The sequence below is a fragment of the Nicotiana tomentosiformis genome, chromosome 1, assembly GCF_000390325.3.
Source record: "Nicotiana tomentosiformis chromosome 1, ASM39032v3, whole genome shotgun sequence".
NCBI lineage: Eukaryota > Viridiplantae > Streptophyta > Magnoliopsida > Solanales > Solanaceae > Nicotiana > Nicotiana tomentosiformis.
The window spans coordinates 108,484,118-108,502,787 of record NC_090812.1 but is presented as its reverse complement, the minus strand read 5'-3'; the positions used below and the strand labels follow the sequence as shown (position 1 = coordinate 108,502,787).

The 18,670-nt window shown below is 40.3% G+C and overlaps 1 protein-coding gene across 1 annotated transcript; it reads left to right on the top strand.

The window, feature by feature from the left end:
• Positions 1–922: 922 nt before the first annotated feature.
• LOC138908494 (uncharacterized) lies at positions 923–1,471 on the top strand. The gene has a single exon (XM_070199168.1). The coding sequence runs from the start codon at positions 923–925 to the stop codon at positions 1,469–1,471; it is 549 nt and encodes a 182-aa protein (XP_070055269.1).
• Positions 1,472–18,670: the final 17,199 nt, after the last annotated feature.

The window sequence follows — 18,670 nt, the reverse complement described above, 5'->3', positions numbered from 1 at the left end:
AAAGGACTATGATATTACTATTCTGTATCACCCGGGAAAGGCCAATATGGTGGCTGATGCCTTGAATAGTAAGACAGTGAGTATGGGTATCCTTGCATTCATTCTTGTTGGTGAGAGACCTCCTGCAGTTGATGTTTAGGCCTTAGCCAACCTGTTTGTGAGATTAGATATTTCAGAGCCCAGTCGGGTTCTAGCTTGTGTGGTTTCTCGGTCTTCTTTATTTGATCGCATCAGAGAGCACCAGTATAATGATCCTCATTTTCTTGTCCTCAAGGATAAGGTTCAGCATGGTGATGCCAGAGATACTACTAGATATGATGGGGTGTTGATAATGCAGGGCCAGATATGTGTGCCCAATGTAGATGGTTTACGTGAGTTGATTCTTGAGGAGGCCCACAGTTCGCGGTATTCTATTCATCCAGGTGCCACGAAGATATACCAGGACTTGAGGCAGCAGTATTCGTGGAGGAGAATGAAGAAGGAAATAGTGAGGTTTGTAGCTCGGTGTCTTAACTGTCAGCATGTAAAGTATGAGCATCAGAGACCGGGCGGATTGCTTCATAGGATAGAGATTCTAGAGTGGAAATGGGAGCAGATCACCATGGATTTTATAGTTGGGCTCCCACGGACTTCGAGGAAGTTCGATGCTATTTGGGTGTTTTTGGATCAGTTGACCAAGTCCGCGCACTTCATTCCAGTTGGGACTACTTATTCTTCAGAGAGGTTGGCTGAGATTTACATCCGAGAGATTGTCCGCCTTCATGGTGTGGCAGTGTCCATCATTTCAGATCGGGGCACGCAGTTCACATTGTAGTTTTGGAGAGCCGTGCAACGAGATTTGGGTACCCAGGTTGAGTTGAGCACAACATTTGACCCTCAAACAGACGGACAGTCCGAGCAAACTATTAAGATATTGAAGGACATGCTACGCGCTTGTGTCACTAATTTTGGGGGTTTATGGGTTCCATTTCTGCCGCTTGTGGAGTTTGCCTACAACAACAACTACCAGTCGAGCATTCAGATGGCTCCATATAAGGTTTTGTATAGGAGACAGTGTCGATCTCCGGTGGTTTGGTTTAAGCCGGGTGAGGCTAGGCTACTGGGTACTGACTTGGTTCAAGATGCATTGGACAAGGTTAAATTGATTCAGTATCGGCTTCACACGGCTCAGTCTAGGAAGAAGAGTTACGCCGATCAGAAGGTTCTTGATGTTTCTTACATGGTTGGGGTGAAGGTTCTGCTTAAGGTCTCACCCATAAAGGGTGTTATGAGATTCGGGAAGAAGGGTAAGAAGAGCCCTCGGTACATTAGGTCATTTGAGGCACTTAGAGGATTGGAGAGGTGGCTTACAAGCTTGCCTTGCCACCTAGTTTATCGAGTGTGCATCCAGTATTCATATTTCTATGCACCAGAAGTATGTCGGCGATCCGTCTCATGTTTTGGATTTCAGCACAGTTCAGTTGGATGGTGATTTGACTTATGATGTGGAACCGGTGGCCATTATGGATCAACAAGTTCGGATCTTAAGGTCAAAGGATATAGCTTCAGTGAAGGTGTCATGGAGAGGTCAGTCAGTTGAGGATGCTACTTGGGAGATCGAGCGAGAGATGCGACGCAAATATCCATACCTATTTAAGACCCCGGGTATGTTTCTAGACCCATTCGAGGACGAACGCTTGTTTAAGAGGGGGAGGATGTAATGACCCGGCTGGTCATTTTGAGAGTTGTGGCATCGTTCATCCATTTACTTCTCACTTTGTTCTTTACAATTGTTATATGTCTTGTCGAGTTAGTCGGTTTGGGTCTAGAGAAATTTTGGAATGATTTGAGACACTTAGTCTCAGGGTTGGGAGCTTAAGTTGTAAAGGTTGATCGGATGTTGATATATGAGTAAACGGCTCCGGAATAGAGTTTTGATGGTTCCGTTAGCTCCATTGGGTGATTTTGGGCTTAGGAGTGTGTCCGGATTGTGATTTGGATGTCCGTAGTTGAATTAAGCTTGAAATGACAAAAGTTGGATATTTGGAATGTTTGACCGGTAGTGGACTTTTTGATATCAGGGTCGGATTGGGGTTTTCGGGAGTTGGAGTAGGTCTGTGGTGTCATTTGTGACTTGTGTGCAAAATTTGGGGTCAATCGGATGTGATTTGATAGGTTTCAGTGTCATTTGTAGATATTGGAAGTTCAAATTCATTAGGCTTAAATTGGGGTGCAATTCGTGTTTTTGATGTTGTTTGAGGTGATTTGAGGTCTCGACTAAGTTCGTATGAGGTTTTAAGACTTGTTGGTATATTTGGTTGAGGTCCCGGGGGCCTTGGGTTGATTTTGAATGGTTTTCAGATCAAGGTTTGAAGTTGAAGACTACTAAAGTTGGAATTCTGTTGGTGTATCCGCGCTCGTGGAGCTTTGATTGCAGGTACGAGCTGGGTTTCGCAGGTGTGGAGTTTGGAGGGGTGTGAGCAGGGGCCACAGGTGCGAAGGATTTTCTGCACCTGCGTGGCCGCAGATGCGAAGATGGGAACGCAGAAGCAGGAGTTGAGAGGGGAGCTGATTTCGCAGAAGCGGATTGATCGCTCGCAGAAGCGAGTCCGCAGGAGTGAGTTGAGGGACCGCAGAAGCGGAAGGAACCGAAGATGCGGTTGAGAGGACGCTTCTATGACGCCGCAGAAGCGGAATGTCTGGGCAGAACATATAAATACAAGCGTTCACGATTTTGGCTTTATTTTAACATTTTGAGATTGGTCTAAGGCAATTTTTCAGAGTGTTTTCGAGGGTATTCTTGAGGTAAGTCCCTTGTGCTCGTTTTTGATCAATAATCTTGTTTTCCCATTGATTTTCCCACCAAGATTGTGTGGTTTTGAGGTGAATGTTTGGGGTTTGAGGTTAGGGATTTGGAGAGTTTGATTTGGGGATTTGAGTGGCGATTTGGTATCAGATTTTGATAAAATTTGTATGGTTGGAATCGTGGTTGAATGGGCTTTCGGGTTTTTTGGCTTTTGTCGGATTTTGAGACGTGGGTCTAGGGGCCGGCTTTGGGCCGAATTTTGACGTTTGACTTATAACTTAGTATTTCCTTATGGAATTGATTCCTTTGGCCCATATTGATTGTATTGTACTGTTTGAGGCTAGATTCGGGACATCTGTAGGCCGATTTGTGAGATAAAGGTGTGTTGGAGTATAGATTGCTCGGATTGAGGTAAGTAACACTTCTAAACTTGGCTCTGATGGTTCGAAACCCTAAATTTTGGGCAATATGATTGGTGTTGAGGTGACGCACATGCCAAGTGACCGGCGTGCGGGCATGCACCGTGAGAAATGTGACTTGGTCGATTCCATGGAACTGTATAGTAGATTTATCTTGTTAATAACTGTATTTTCATCATGTGATAAAGTAATTGAACTATCAATCATGCTAGAGATCAAGTTTAGGTTATATGCTGGTACTGTTGGGACCCATAATGGTCGTTTCTTGCTGTTGACTTATCGATTTCATTGAGATTTCATACTTAGTCATATTCATTCATTACATATCATATCTCAGTCTCTGTTACTATTTATTGATACATCATGTCATCATTTTTGGGCTAGTTTCATGACATTTGTGAGCCCATAAGAGAGAGACTGGAGAGTTTGACGACTGAGTGAGGCTGAGGGCCTAATTATGACTGACATTTATGGGATCGGGTTGCACGTCGCAGCGGGTTTTACCGATTTATGATAGCGCTTGGGCTGAAGGAGCCTCTACGGAGTCTGCACACACCCCCAGTGAGCGCGGTTGATTGTATTGAGGGGTGATGCATTTATACATGGTGATTGATCTTCCCCATGGGCTAGATTGGCCCTACTCAGTACTGAGTGACTGATGGACAATTGATGTATATATTTTGGGATGGATCTTCCCTAGGCCGGATTGGCCATATACAGTACTAAGTAATTGAGCATTTTGAGAGTATGAGCACACGAGGCTTTCAGCATGGTGCATCACATACAACATATGCATTAACATATAGAAGTAGAGAAATTGTATTCTAAATATCACTTAGAATTGATTCATCTACTGATATTGAGTTTAAGTGTTGAACTTGAAAGCATGTCTATGTTTTAGTACTGTTATTTCTATATTGAGTTGTACTGGTTGAGTCCGTCCCTACTTTCAGTCCAAAGGTTGGATTTATTACTTATTGAGTTGGTTGTACTCACGCTACACCTTGCACCTCGTGTGCAGATCCTGGTACGTCCGGTCACGGCGACTGCTGAGTTGTGGAGTCAGGATCTTCGGAGATTATCGAGGTAGCTGCATGGCGTTCATAGACCTTGACTCTCCTTCATTATCTTCATTTATATTTCAGTTCTTATTACCTAGACATTGTATTAGACTATTCCCCTGTATAGATTCTCATGTACTCGGTGACACCCTGGTTTGGGAGAGATTTTGTATTAAGTTGTGAATTTTATTCTGTCTTTAAAAGGTTTTCCTTAATTATTAACTGCTTCAGTATTTTTCAAATCTTTTGTTATGTTGAGATGGTTGAGTAGTTGGCTTGTCTAGTTCTACGATAGGTGCCATCACTACTATTTGGTTTTGGGTTGTGACACAATTATTATTTAAAGGTACACTAAGGCATAATAGGGCGGTATGGGAATAAATTATGTCGCACCCGATTTTTGCGAGTTAAAGAACTTGGTTATTTAACCTTACAAAAGTGAACGTAAATTGTAAAGTTAAAGGCAGAAAGTAAATACTCTCTCCGTTTCAAATTAGATGAGGTACTTTTATTTTTAGTTTGTTCCAAAATAAATAATACATTTCTAAATTTGGAAATAATTCAACTTTAAACTCTTTATTTTACCTATTTTACCCTTAATGAGAAGCTTTTATAACCACACAAATGTCATGCCCCATCAAAGCTTTTACCCCTTAAGCTTTTAAGACCACAAGTTTCAAAAGTTTTCTTTTCTTCTCTTAAACTCCGCGCCGAGTCAAACTACCTCATCTAAATTGAAACAGATGGAGTAACAAACTATTTTACGTGTAAAACCTCTTTGCTCACGAGAGTAAAAATTACAACCTACCCTCGTAGGATTTACCTTCAAACTGCACTAATTTCAAAGAGTGGTTTTAGGTTACAACTTAATAACTTAGTTCTCCTATAACAGCACTTCTAGAAAAGCATAATAGATTATAATTTAAGATTAAGAACTCAAGACTAGGGGTGGCAAACGGGCGGGTCGAGTTGAATATGGACGAGTTGAAAATGAATAATGCAAAATAGATAAAATATCTGATTTTACCCTTATTGAATACGGATAGAAAATGGTTTAACCAACGGATAATATGGATATCCATATTAACCATAGCTTCTTAAATATGATCACTTTTGGGAGAATTTGTAGTCTCTCAAACTTGAGAAACCCTCAATTTGAGTTAAACCAATTGGTTATCCATTAGTTATACATTTTAAGTGGATAATATGGATCTTATTCATATTTTATCTATTTTTAAAAAGTTCATTATCCAACCCATTTTTTAGTGGATAATATGGATGAATAATTATTTTTTTAATCCATTTTGCTATTACTACTCAAGCCTAAACAACTCAAGAACTAAGCAACTTCACGTGAGATTAAGTTCTTTCGTTGTACAACTTGAATCTTCAAAACACCTTCTTGCAATAATTGTAATTTGCCAAAAGTGATCTTTATGTATATGCAGAATAGCAGTTATCTTCAATAGAAATAATCGGGTGCTTTATAGAGGAATAAGTTGTCCGACTTTTTCTTCAAGTTGTGCTCTAAAACCTAGAATAATTTGGTTCATGAAACATCCTATTAGGACTTGGTTTCCTTAAATATCTTCAATTTGTATACTTCTCTTTCTTGTATGCAAGTGTAGCAATTAATGACGCTTTATTGCACACGGATTCCTTTAATTGGTAACATGTGTCACGACCCAAATCTCCCTCCGTAAGACCTCGTGATGGCACCTAGTCTCTATAACTAGGTAAGCATAATATTTGCGGAAATAACAAAAATGAAGGCATAAATTTAACAACTAACTGCAATAGATAATTAAATAACTGATAAAAATGCTGCTCGGCATGTACAATAACCAACTCTCAAGTATACACAGTATTCCCTAAACCCAGAACATCATAAGTCACAAGCTACGGAAGAAAACTAGTATCTCTATACACCAGAGTCTAAGAAAAAGTACGAAAAGGTAAATGACATATGAGGGAATAGAGGGGGACTCCGAGGTCTGCGGACGCGGCAGATATACCTTGAAGTCTCCAAAGTCTCGTTTCTCACTGATGACGAGGCTGATATGAAGTACCTAGATCTGCACATAAACATGTGTAGAAGAGTAGCATAAGTACACCACAACAGTACCCAGTAAGTACCAAGACTAACCTCGGTCGAGTAGTGACGAGGTCAGGTGAGGGCCTTACTTGTATATATATATATATAATAAACAAGGCAGAGAAATATTGCAGTGTAATAAGAGACAAAAATTTAACAAAGAGAGTTTTACTGGAAAATAACAGCACAACACATAGAGGTAACAATAGGGGCACTCCCGAGATACCGTCTCATAATCCCAAAGTAAATATGCAGGGGGGTCTCCCAACATACCATCTCGTAGTCCCAAAGTAAATATGCAGTGGGATCTCCCCAGATACCATCTCGTAGTGCCAAAAGTAATTATGCATGGGGGGATCTCCCGAGATACCGTCTCATAGTCCCAATGTAAATACGCAACTCAAAACAATGGAAATAACAGTTACAACAAGAATCGTACAGTTTAGACTAAGTATAAGTCAAGGAAAAATCAGGAAATCCACTAAGCATGCTGCACAGAGTTCAAATAAGCATTTAGGACACGTAGACATGCGATATTAAGCTAAACAGGATAACTACACATCATGGAATTACTCATTTAAGGTAAAAAGAGGTTATTGTTCAGTAAAAACTGGATTTTTCAATAATTAGCCCGTGTACGCACTCGTCACCTCCCGTACAGGACGCTCACATATCACAACAGTACCAAGTCCTAAGGGGATTTCCCCCACACAAGGTTAGACAAGCCACTTACCTCGAACCAAGCTCAATCAATTAGTAAGAATGCCTTTTTCAAGATTTTCCGACTCTGAATGACCCAAATCGAGCCAAAAGTAATTACATACCATAAATATAACTATAAGAAACTAATCTAATTAATGAAATCAAGGATTAACCAAGAAATTAGAAAATTGCCCCAAAAGGTCGACCCGGGCCCACGTCTCGGAATTTGGTAAAAGTCACAAAATATAAACACATATTTACTCACGAGTTCACTCGTACCAAAATTATCCAAATACGATATCCAAAACCGAATCAAAACTCAAAAACTTAGTTGAAGAACTTCTCCCGTTTGTCCCAAATTTCTCAACCCATATCCAAAATTAAAGAATGGAATCAACTATAGATAAATGGAATATATAAATGAGTTAAGAACCGTTACCCAATAACTCCCTTTGAAAATCGTTCAAATTGTCGCCCATATCCGAGCTCTCAAAGTCCCAAAATGAAGAACTGTATAAAACCCTCGAACTTAGCCTTTTTCTGATAGTGATCTCGCACATGTGGTCCAATTTTTGCTTCTGCGGTACCGTTTCTACGGCGAAGACTCCGTACCTACGGAGTTAACTTAAAGTTTCAAATTCTACTTTCGCTTCAGCGAACCTGCACCAGGCCAGCCTTATCCGCTTTTGTGGTCAGCTCCCTGCATGTGCGGATGCGCAGATGCGGCTATACCTTTCGCACCTGCTACCTCTGACCTTTTCCTTCCAAACCGCACTTGCGGTCGGTCAATCTTACGAAGGTGCAATTACACCAGGACTAGTGCCTTCAGCCATTCACCCAAAAACAAATTTGATCTGTTAACCATCCGGATTCCACTCGAGACCCCCGGGACCTCAACCAAATATACCAACAAGTCAAAACACCATACGAACTTAGTCGAGCCCTCAAATCACATCAAACAACGCTAAAATCACAAAATACTCTCCAATTCAAACTTAATGAACTTTGAAATTTCAAACTTCTACAAACGATGCCGAAACCTATTAAAACACTTCTCATGGACTCCAAATTTTGCACACAAGTCATATTCGACATTACAGACCTACTTCAACTTCCAGAATTGGAAAACGACCCCATTATCAAAAAGTCCACTCCCGGCCAAACTTCACAAAAAATCAACTTTCGCCATTTCAAGCCGGCCATGTCGTTATATCCTCCCTCTCTTAAAACAATCATTCGTCCTCAAACAAGCATAGAAACATACATGAAGTGGTAAAAAGATGAGGATAACGTAGGCGCATATCACGCTCGGTCTCCCAAGTCGCCTCCTCAACTGGCTGACCCCTCCATTCAACCTTTACTGAAGCAATGTTCTTTGACCTCAGCTTTTGAACCTGCCTGTCCAAAATAGCCATCGGATCCTCAACATAAGATAGATCCCTATCCAACTGGACTGAGCTGAAATCCAATACATGAGATGGATCACCGTGATACTTGCGGAGCACAAAAACATGGAATACCGGATGAACTCCTGCTAGACTGGGAGGTAAGGCAAGCTCATAAGAAACCTCCCCAACTCGCCGCAACACCTTGAATGGGCCAATAAAGCTTGGACCCAGCTTTCCATTCTTCCCGAACCTCATAACACCCTTCATGGGCGAAACCTGGAGCAAGACCCGCTCTCCAACCATGAATGCAATATCGCAAACATTCCGATCTGCATGACTCTTCTGTCTGGACTGGGCTGTGCGAAGTCAATCCTGAATCAATTTTACCTTTTCCAAAGCATCCTGAACCAAGTCTGTACCCAATAATCTAGCCTTGCCCGACTCGAACCAATCTACTGGATACTGACACTTCCTACCAGACAAAGCCTCATACAGTGCCATCTGAATGCTCCACTGATAACTATTGTTGTAGACAAACTCCGCAAGTGGTAAGAACTGATCCCAAGAACCTCCAAACTCTATCACGCACGCACGGAGCATATCCTCTAGTATCTGAATAGTGCGCTTGGATTGACCGTCCATCTGGGGGTGAAATGCTATGCTTAACTCAACCCGAGTACCTAACTCATACTGTATGGTCCTCCAGAATCGTGATGTAAACTGTGTACCCCTGTCAGAGATGATAGATACCGGCGCACCATGAAGCCTGACAATCTCGCAGATATAAACTCGAGCCAGCTGCTTGGAAGAATAAGTAGTCATCACAGGAATGAAATGATCTGACTTGATCAGCCTATCCATAATCACCCAAACTGTATCAAACTTTCGCTGAGTCCGTGGAAGCCCAACAATAAAATCTATAGTGATCCGCTCCCATTTCCATTCCGAAATCTCTAACTTCTGAAGCAACCCACCTGGCCGCTGATGCTAATACTTCACATGATAGCAATTTAGACACCGAGCTACATATTCCACTGTGTCCTTCTTTATTATCCTCCTCCAATAATGCTTCCTCAAGTCCTGATACATCTTTACGGCAACCCAGATAAATGGAGTACCGCGAACAGTGAGCCTCCTGGAGAAATAACTCATGCAAACCATCTACATTGTGCATGCATAGCCTGCCCTGCATCCTCAATGCACCATCATCTCCAATAGTGACCTCCTTAGCATCATTGTGCTGAACTGTGTCCTTAAGGACAAGCAGATGGGGGTCATCATATTAACGCTCCCTGATACAATCATAAAGAGAAGACTGGGAGACCACACAAGCCAAAACTCGACTCGGCTAAAAAATATCCAATCTAACAAACTGGTTGGCTAATTCCTGAACATCCAGTGCCAATGGCCTCACTGCTGCTGGTAGATAAGATAAACTCCCCCAACTCCCTGCCCTGCGGCTCAAGGCATCGGCCACCATATTGGCCTTCCCGGGATGGTAGAGAATAGTGATATCATAATCCTTAAGCAGTTCTAATCACCTCCACTGACGCAAGTTAAGATCCATCTTCTAGAACAGATGCTGCAAACTCCGGTGATCGGTGTAGATCTCACAAGGGACACCGTACAAATAGTGCTGCCAAATCTTGAAGGCATGAACAATAGCTGCTAACTCAAGGGCGTGGAGAGGGTAGTTCTTTTCATGCACCTTCAGCTATCAGGACGCGTAGGCAATCACCCTACGGTCCTTCATCAACACCGCGCCGAGACCAATCTGCCAAACCCATACCAATACTGGGGCCGTAGGCAATACCAATACTAGGGCCGTAGTCAAAGCTGTCTTGAGATGAGGACGGTAATACCCCGCCAAACCAAGGAAACTCCAATCTCCGTAGCTGAGGACGGTCTGGGAAAACTCTGCACTGCATCCATCTTCTTCGAATCTACCTTGATCCCCTCACTCGACACTACGTGACCCACAAATGCCACTGAATCTAACCAGAACTCACACTTTGAGAATTTTGCATATAACTTCTTTTATCTCAAGGTCTGAAGTACAGTCCTCTGGTGTTGCTTATGATCCTCCCTACTCGGGGAGTACACCAGAATGTCATCAATAAACACAATGACGAATGAGTCAAGATAAAGTCGGAATACACTGTGCATCAAATGCATAAATACTGATGGGGCATTGGTCAGCCCAAAAGACATCACAAGGAACTACGAGCTTGAAACACACACTTAAATATGCTCGCTAGTCGAATATAGTAAAATATAATATCGTCTCCACATGGATTGGAGTTAAACGGTTATTATCGTAGTTTGTAGCTAGATTGTTGATCAAGATGATCAACACTTGAGAATTATGTGATTTAAAACTAAAATTAACTAAGAGTCTAAACTATTGACTAATGACAAACCGCGCAAGTAGTAGGCAAAGGATGATATTAATTGGGAGAAAATAGGGTTGATAGGATAGGTGTAACATACTTGTTTGGGAATTAACTCTAGATAATTCACTTATAATGTTCAAGTGAGTCTCTCAAATTCACTTGGTTATTAGATCAATTGTAATATAAACCAATTTTAAGCATGTGAAGATATGCAAGAATTCGTAGTGGATTGGACTTTAGGATAACCTCTCTCGATTATTCTCCTATCTAGGTTCAATCAACAATTCAACTAGCCTCTTTTGATTACTAAGAAGAATTAAAGAATTCAACCAACAAAATATAAAGCAACAATATCACAAGTTATGCCTCTCTCGATTACATGGACTAGTGAATATAGAAGCAACAAGTAAAACATCCAAAATGATTCAATACATAAAAACTAGAGTTAATTATCCACAAACAAGTATCGATACTCCAGATCCATCAAACCCTAAAGAAGAACTACTCCATGGATATGAGAAATTCATAACAATTACGTTTAAGTCAAAGGAAAACATAAAACTTCCAAACCCTTATCTTGAGTGAGGATGAATGGTGAAATCCTTGTGCTCTTGCTTCTCCCTCTTCTCCTCAGCTTCCTTAGGTCTCAATTATGTCAAAAGTCCTCAAAATACATTTTCCATGTATATATATTAAGTAGGGTCGGGCCCAAACAATTACACCTTCTCCTACATGAAAAAGGACACTTTTCCTAGACAGGACGTGCGCGGCCGCGCACCTGGAAATGTGCCCGCGCACTTGGCCGTGCACTTTTCACACTGTTCTGCCCCATGTGCACGGTCAATGCGCGGCCACGCACTTGCCGCGCATGTCTTACCCTGTTGTATTGGGAATTTGAAAACACCTACAACATGAAGGTTGTATCCCTTTGAATTAGCTTTTCAAGAACATATTGTGGAGCCCAAATGGAGTTCTTAGAGAAATTTTATGTGTATTTTACTAGACAGTGCACATTATGCCTGCTTGATTCTTCGTTCGTTCTTAACTATCATCCGTTGATCCCCGAATATGATCCCGACTTAATTCCTTGGGCTTTTACTTAGACTTCAAAGCTCAAAATCACTTGAATTCATTCCATAACATCTACATAGCTCGGAATCACTCCTACAAGGCATAAAACACCCAATAATTTCAAAACACTAGCGATTAGAGCTCAAACTCAATTGAAGTGCAATAAATTAGAATATAATAATCGACTAAAACATGAGATTCTAGCGTACCATCAACACCCCACACTTAAACCATTGCTCGTCCTTGTGCAATCAAACCACACTTTATATAGACACAACCTTATTAAACAACACTCAAGACTCATCACACCAAGATTATTTAAAATAGACTAAGCACAATAGTGTAACATCCTTGCCTCAAGATTTGACTCACAAGTACCATGCATCATTCACAACTTACTCACTTATCCTAATATAGAGGTCAACAATATTACCTTTCCTTCATGAATGAAGTGCCCTCACACAATAAAAGCGAGTAGTTCCAAACACACAAAATTCCAGAACAATTAGGTACACAAGATAGAAAGAATTCACTCACTCTCAGAAACAACATTCATGTGCAACAAAAGGTGAACCATTGGCTTGCCCGTAGTGTACTACTCTACTAATTGAGTTCATTCAGTCAAGGATCAAGTAGGACTTTAAAGTGGTTGTAATGTAGGCTACAGAATGGGTAGAGTACATTTAGATATAAGAGTGGCTACATCTCCCTAAGCACTTTAATACATACACTTTAACAGTTAAAACCCCACACTTATGTCAAACCATAACTCCACCTTCACATCAATATGCATTAACTCCCTTCTTCTTTAAGCACAATTACATCAAGAGTAACCACTATCAAAGAATATTTTGCACAACAATACAACTATATATTTTCTTTCTATTCTTATTCAGCTCAAGTGGCTCTTACTTTTTCAAAACAATGCACATTTCTCCTTATTTCATTAGTTTCACTCAAAAGCCAAACCAACCACCCTACACTTCAACTTTTGTAAAATTTATAATTATTTCAAGTGCTCTTGGGAGGTACTAGGTTCAAATAGATGGTCAATTCAAACAAATGGGTAAGGCTTGTAATGTGATTGCCAAATAAATCAGGATTACAGGCTCAAAGGAGTTAACTAAGATACATAACAATTAGGTGGGTAATAACATATAACTGTCTCAACAAAGAAACGCCTATATCACTTCCAAGACTGAATAAAACTACTATTTCGCTTTGCAAACACACGGGGTAAGTTCTAGACATCAAATGCAATGCACATAATAACACAAAACCCTCTCACACACATGGCACATGACTCACTCAGGATTGGCCTCTCAAGACACTCTAGTCAAAGAAGTTAAGTAAAGCCAAGATCTTACAAATTAAGGTACTTATACAAGAGTCAAAAACTGAGCCTAAGCATCACAACTAAAGCACTTACTATTCTCAAGGCATAACGAAGTCAAGAGATATTGCTTCCAACTGAAATCATAGCATAAGGTTGCCTACACCTAGCAAAATAAAAACTAACTACACCCGGTTCAAACAAAACCCTTGGAAAAGAACCGTGGCACAAAGAAAACCAAGGGGGAATTATTACACTACCTACAAAAGAAAATCTTTTTGTCTTTTTTCTTTTGACTCAATTCCCTCAAAAACCCTGTCGAATGATATCCGTCGTCGGGAAATATCGAATATTTTAAAAATTTTATGTTTTTTTTTCAATTTCTTCTACTATTCAAACTAACAAAAGCAAAAAACAATCAAGCTAACTAAAGAAAAAAACTAAGACTAATATACATACAACACACAATTATCCCCCACCCCACAATATAAGTTGTGGCATGTCCCCATGACACACAATTAAAAAGCATAAGGTAGAGGAAACATCCCTGAATCTCTAGTCGTTGTCTGAATCAATGTCAGGCTCCTTTCCACGCGCCCGACTTAGTGCACACATCCACGCAGACAACTGTTTCCCAGCCTTCTTGGGGTACACCCCACACTTTTCTTTTTCACTAACAGCAGCCTTCTCTTTCACACCCTTCACCTTCCACTCCACACTCGCAGTTGGCTTCTCCTTTTTCACCTCTGTCTCTATATTCATCTCAAACGTTACGGTCTCCTCACCCACTCTAAGCATGAGTTTCCTATCATGTATATCCAGTATAACTCTACTCGTTACTAAATATGTTCTTCCTAGGATGAGGGGGACCTCCATGTTTTCCTCCATATTCACCACTATGAAATCTACATGAAATACGAACTTATCCACCCGCACCAAAACATCTTCTACTATCCACTCAGGTGTTATGGTCGTTTGGTCTACCAGCTGCAAAGATATTGTCACCGACCTTATCTCTCCAATCTCTTTTTCTATTTTCCTATAAATGTAAAATGGCATTAAATTAATTGAGGCCCCAAAAGCACATAAACATTTATCAAAATTAATATAGTCTAAAGAGCAAGGTATAGTCAAACTCCCTGGATCTCCACACTTTTGTGGGAGTTTATTTTGGAATATTGCACAGCAATGCTCTATGAGCTTCACTACTGATGTCTCTTCTATATTTCTCTTCTTTGTCAGGATCTCCTTCAAGAACTTAGCATAAGCTGGCATGTATGAGACAACTTCCATGAATGGCAGATTTACATTAACCTGTCTCCGCATATCTAGGAACCTCTCAAACTGCTTGTCCAACTTTTCTCTATAGAGCTTTTAGGGAAAAGGTAGAGCAGGCATGTGCTTGCTCACATCTTTGTATCCCTCCCTTATTGAAGTTTCCTCCTTCTTCTTTTTCTTAACTCCCTTCTTGCCTTTCTTCTTCTCGGTCTTTTTATCATCGTCTTCAATTTTCAGCTCCTTTCCGCTTTCTTTTTCAGGCGCAACTTCTTTTTGAATTGGAGTGGGATCCTTAAACACTTATCCTCTTATCAAGGTCACATCATTTACCGTTTCTTTGATATTCTTTTCAATATCAGCAGGCTGAGTACCTGGGAATCTCTCAGATAATATAGTTGCAATTCGTCCCACTTGTCTCTCTAAGTTATGCAAACTTGTCTCGAGTTCGTTGATAGCTGCCCCATGAGCATCTAATCTTTCATCAGTCTTGACAATGAAGGATTTCATTAGATATTCTAACCCAGACTGAATTGGTTGTTGAGGCTGAAACTGCGGCCTGTGCTAATTCACAAAACCAGGAGCTCCTTGAAATTTGGAGTTATTTTGTTGCCATGAATTTGTTGTACCCCCAGGTGAACTCCGTGAAAAACCGGGGTGCTTCTGACCCATTGCATTGAAATTGTAATTACCCACATCATTAACTTCTTCCATTGAAGCTTGACACTCATGAGTAGGGTGTCTTCTTCCACATATGTCGCATGTTGCATCAGGCTCATTATGTACTGGAGCTAAGGTTAGCTTCCTTATTAATTTTGCCATGGCATTAAGTTGTACCTGCACATATGTGTTAGCATCAACCTGATGAACACCAGTTGATCATCTTCTTTCAGCAATCTTTGAGGGTCACTAATTTGCATCTTCAAATAACTCATATAGAATGGTGACTATCTTCTCTGGAGTCTTGTTCATTTTATGAACTTCCAGCTGCATTGCTCAATGTTCTACATGAGGTCGGTGTCAAACCATCCCAAAGGTCTTGGAGTTATATCCAAAGTTCAATTCCGCTGTGTTGACACTTTCGCACAATCTCTTTAAACCTCTCCCATGCTTCAAACACAGTTTGAGTCTCATTCTGGCAGAAGTTATGGATTTCTCTTCCAAACTTGCCTGCTTTAGCTGAGGAGAAATATTTAGCAAGAAACTTTGAGGTCATCTCCTCACATGTTCTAATTGATCCATGGGGCAAGTTTCGAAGCCATTGCTTTGCATCATCTTTCAGAGTGAATGGTAATGCCCTTAAGTACACTGCATCTTGTGAAACACCATTGTATTGAAAGGTGTTCATGATCTCTTCGAAGTCCATCAGATTATTGTTTGGATCTTCATTCATCTTTCCTCTGAAGACACAGTTGTTTTGGAGGGTTTGAAGCAACCCTTGCTTCAGCTCAAAATTGTTGGCTGCAACTGGAGGGGATCTCACACTGGATAAACCTTGGTTGTAGACCTATCTAGCATAATCACCAAGTGGTCTCCATTGGCCTGGAGCTATGTTTCCAAACTGGTCTGGAACCAAAGGCTAATTCTGAGCTAGTCTTCAAGATCTCTCCTCCTCATAAGCAAAGTGTGCATCTCTGAGTGCTTCTTCTTCAACATCTTTTCTTTGGTTGAGGAATGCCCAACCGTCTCTATATTCTCGGAAAGATTTCTTTCCTTCCTCAACTGTTGCAGATATTATTTTATTTCTGGTTCGTATGATAGCAATTCCTTCCCAGAAGATCGGGTCATGCACCAATCTAACCTGTATCCTGCGCACACTCAAACAACACCCAAACGTAAAAAGAGAAAAATAAAATAAAAATAAAAATAAATATTCCTGAATTAGCACTACAAACTATTTCAAACACTATTGATTGCCAATCCCCAACAACTGTGCTAAAATTTGACGAGCTTGAAATACACACTTAAATATGCTTGCTAGTCGAATATAGTAAATTATAATATCGTATCCACGGAGATTGGAGTTAAACAGTTATTATCTTAGTTTGTAGCTAGATTGCTATTCAAGATGATCAACACTTGAGAATTATGTGATTTATAACTAAAATTAACTAAGAGTCTAAACTATTGACTAAAGACAAACAACGCAAGTACTAGGCAAAGGAAGATATCAATTGGGAGAAAATAGGGTTGATAGGATAGGTTTAAGATACTTGTTTGGGAATTAACTCTAGATAATTCACTTCTAATGTTCAAGTGAGTCTCTCGAATTCACTTGGTTATTAGTTCAATTGTTTAGTAGAAACTCCTCTCTCGATTAAGTCTCAACCTCACAAGATAAACCAATTTTAAGCATGTGAAGATATGCAAGAAATCGTAGTGGATTGGTCTTTAGGAGAACCTCTCTCGATTATTCTCCTAACTAGGTTCAATCAACAATTCAACTAGCCTATTTCGATTACTAAGAAGAATTAAAGACTTCAACCAACAAAATATAAAGCAACAATATCCCAAGTTATGCCTATCTCGATTATATGAACTAGTGAATATAGAAGCAATGATTAAAATATCCAAAACGATTCAATACATAAAAACTTGAGTTAATTATCCACAAACAAGTATCGATACTCCAAATCCATCAAACCCTAAAGAAGAATTACTCCATGGATATGGAGAAATTCATCACAATTTAGTTTAAGTCAAAGAAAAATATAAAACATCCAAACCCTTGTCTTGAGTGAGGATGAATGGTAAAATCCTTGTGCTCTTGCTTCTCCCTCTTCTCCTTAGCTTCCTTAGGTCTAAATTATGTCAAAAGTCTTCAAAATACCCAGTTTTCCATATATATATATATATATATATATATATATATATACCAAGTAGGATAGGGCCCAAAGAATCACACCTTCTCATACGCGAAAAAGGACACTTTTCCTGGATAGGAGGTGCACGGGAACGCACCTGGAAATGTGACCGCGCACTTGGCCGCACACTTTCCACATTGTTCTGCCCTATATGCACGGTCAGTGTGCGGCCGCGCACTTGTCGTGCATGTTTCACCCTGTTCTATTGGGAATTTGAAACAACATAAAACGTGAAAGTTATAGCCCTTTGAATTAGATTTCCAAGAATATATTGTGGAGAACAAACGAAGTTCTACAAGAAAAGTTATGTGTATTTTACTAGACAGTGCGCAATATGCCGGCTCGTTTCTTCGTTCGTTCTTAACTATCATCCGTTGTTCCCGAACACGATCCCTGATTAGTTCCTTCAGCTTTTACTCATACTTCAAAGCTACAAATCACTTTAATTCATTCTATAACATCTATATAGCTCGAAATCACTCCTACAAGGCATAAAACACACAATTAATGCATAACACTAGCGGTTAAAGCTCAAACTCAACTAAAGTGCAGTAAATTGGAATGTAATAAACGACTAAAATATGAGATTATAGCCTACCATCATGAATCAAATGCATAAATGCTACTAGGGCATTGGTCAGCCCAAAAGACATCACAAGGAACTCGTAGTGACCATACCGAGTCCTAAAAGCAGTCTTCGGGATATCTGCCTCCCGGATCTTCAACTGATGATAGCCTGAATGCAAGTCAATCTTGGAAACCACTCTGGCAACCTGTAAATGATCAAATAGCTCATCAATATGAGGCAATGGATACCTGTTCTTCACGGTAACTTTTTTCAACTGGAGATAATCAATGCACATACGCATAGAACCATCATTTTTCTTCACAGACAAGATCGGAGCACACCAACGTGACACACTAGGTTGAATGAAGCCCTTATCAAGCAATTCCTGTAACTGTTCTTTCAACTCCTTCAACTCAGGAGGAGCCGTACGATATGGAGCAACAGAGTTGGGCTGAGTGCCTGACAACAAATCAATGCCAAAGTCGATATCTCTATCGGGCGGCATGCCCGGAAGATCAGCTGGAAAAACATCAGGATAATCCCTCACTATTGGAACTGACTCAACTGTAGGGGTATCAATACTGACATCTCTCACATAAGCTAGATATGCGTCACACCCCTTCTCAACCATTCGTTGAGCTTTAAGAAATGAAATAACTCGGCTGGGAGTGAAATCTAAGGTACCTCTCCACTCTAACCTCGGTAAGCTTGGCATA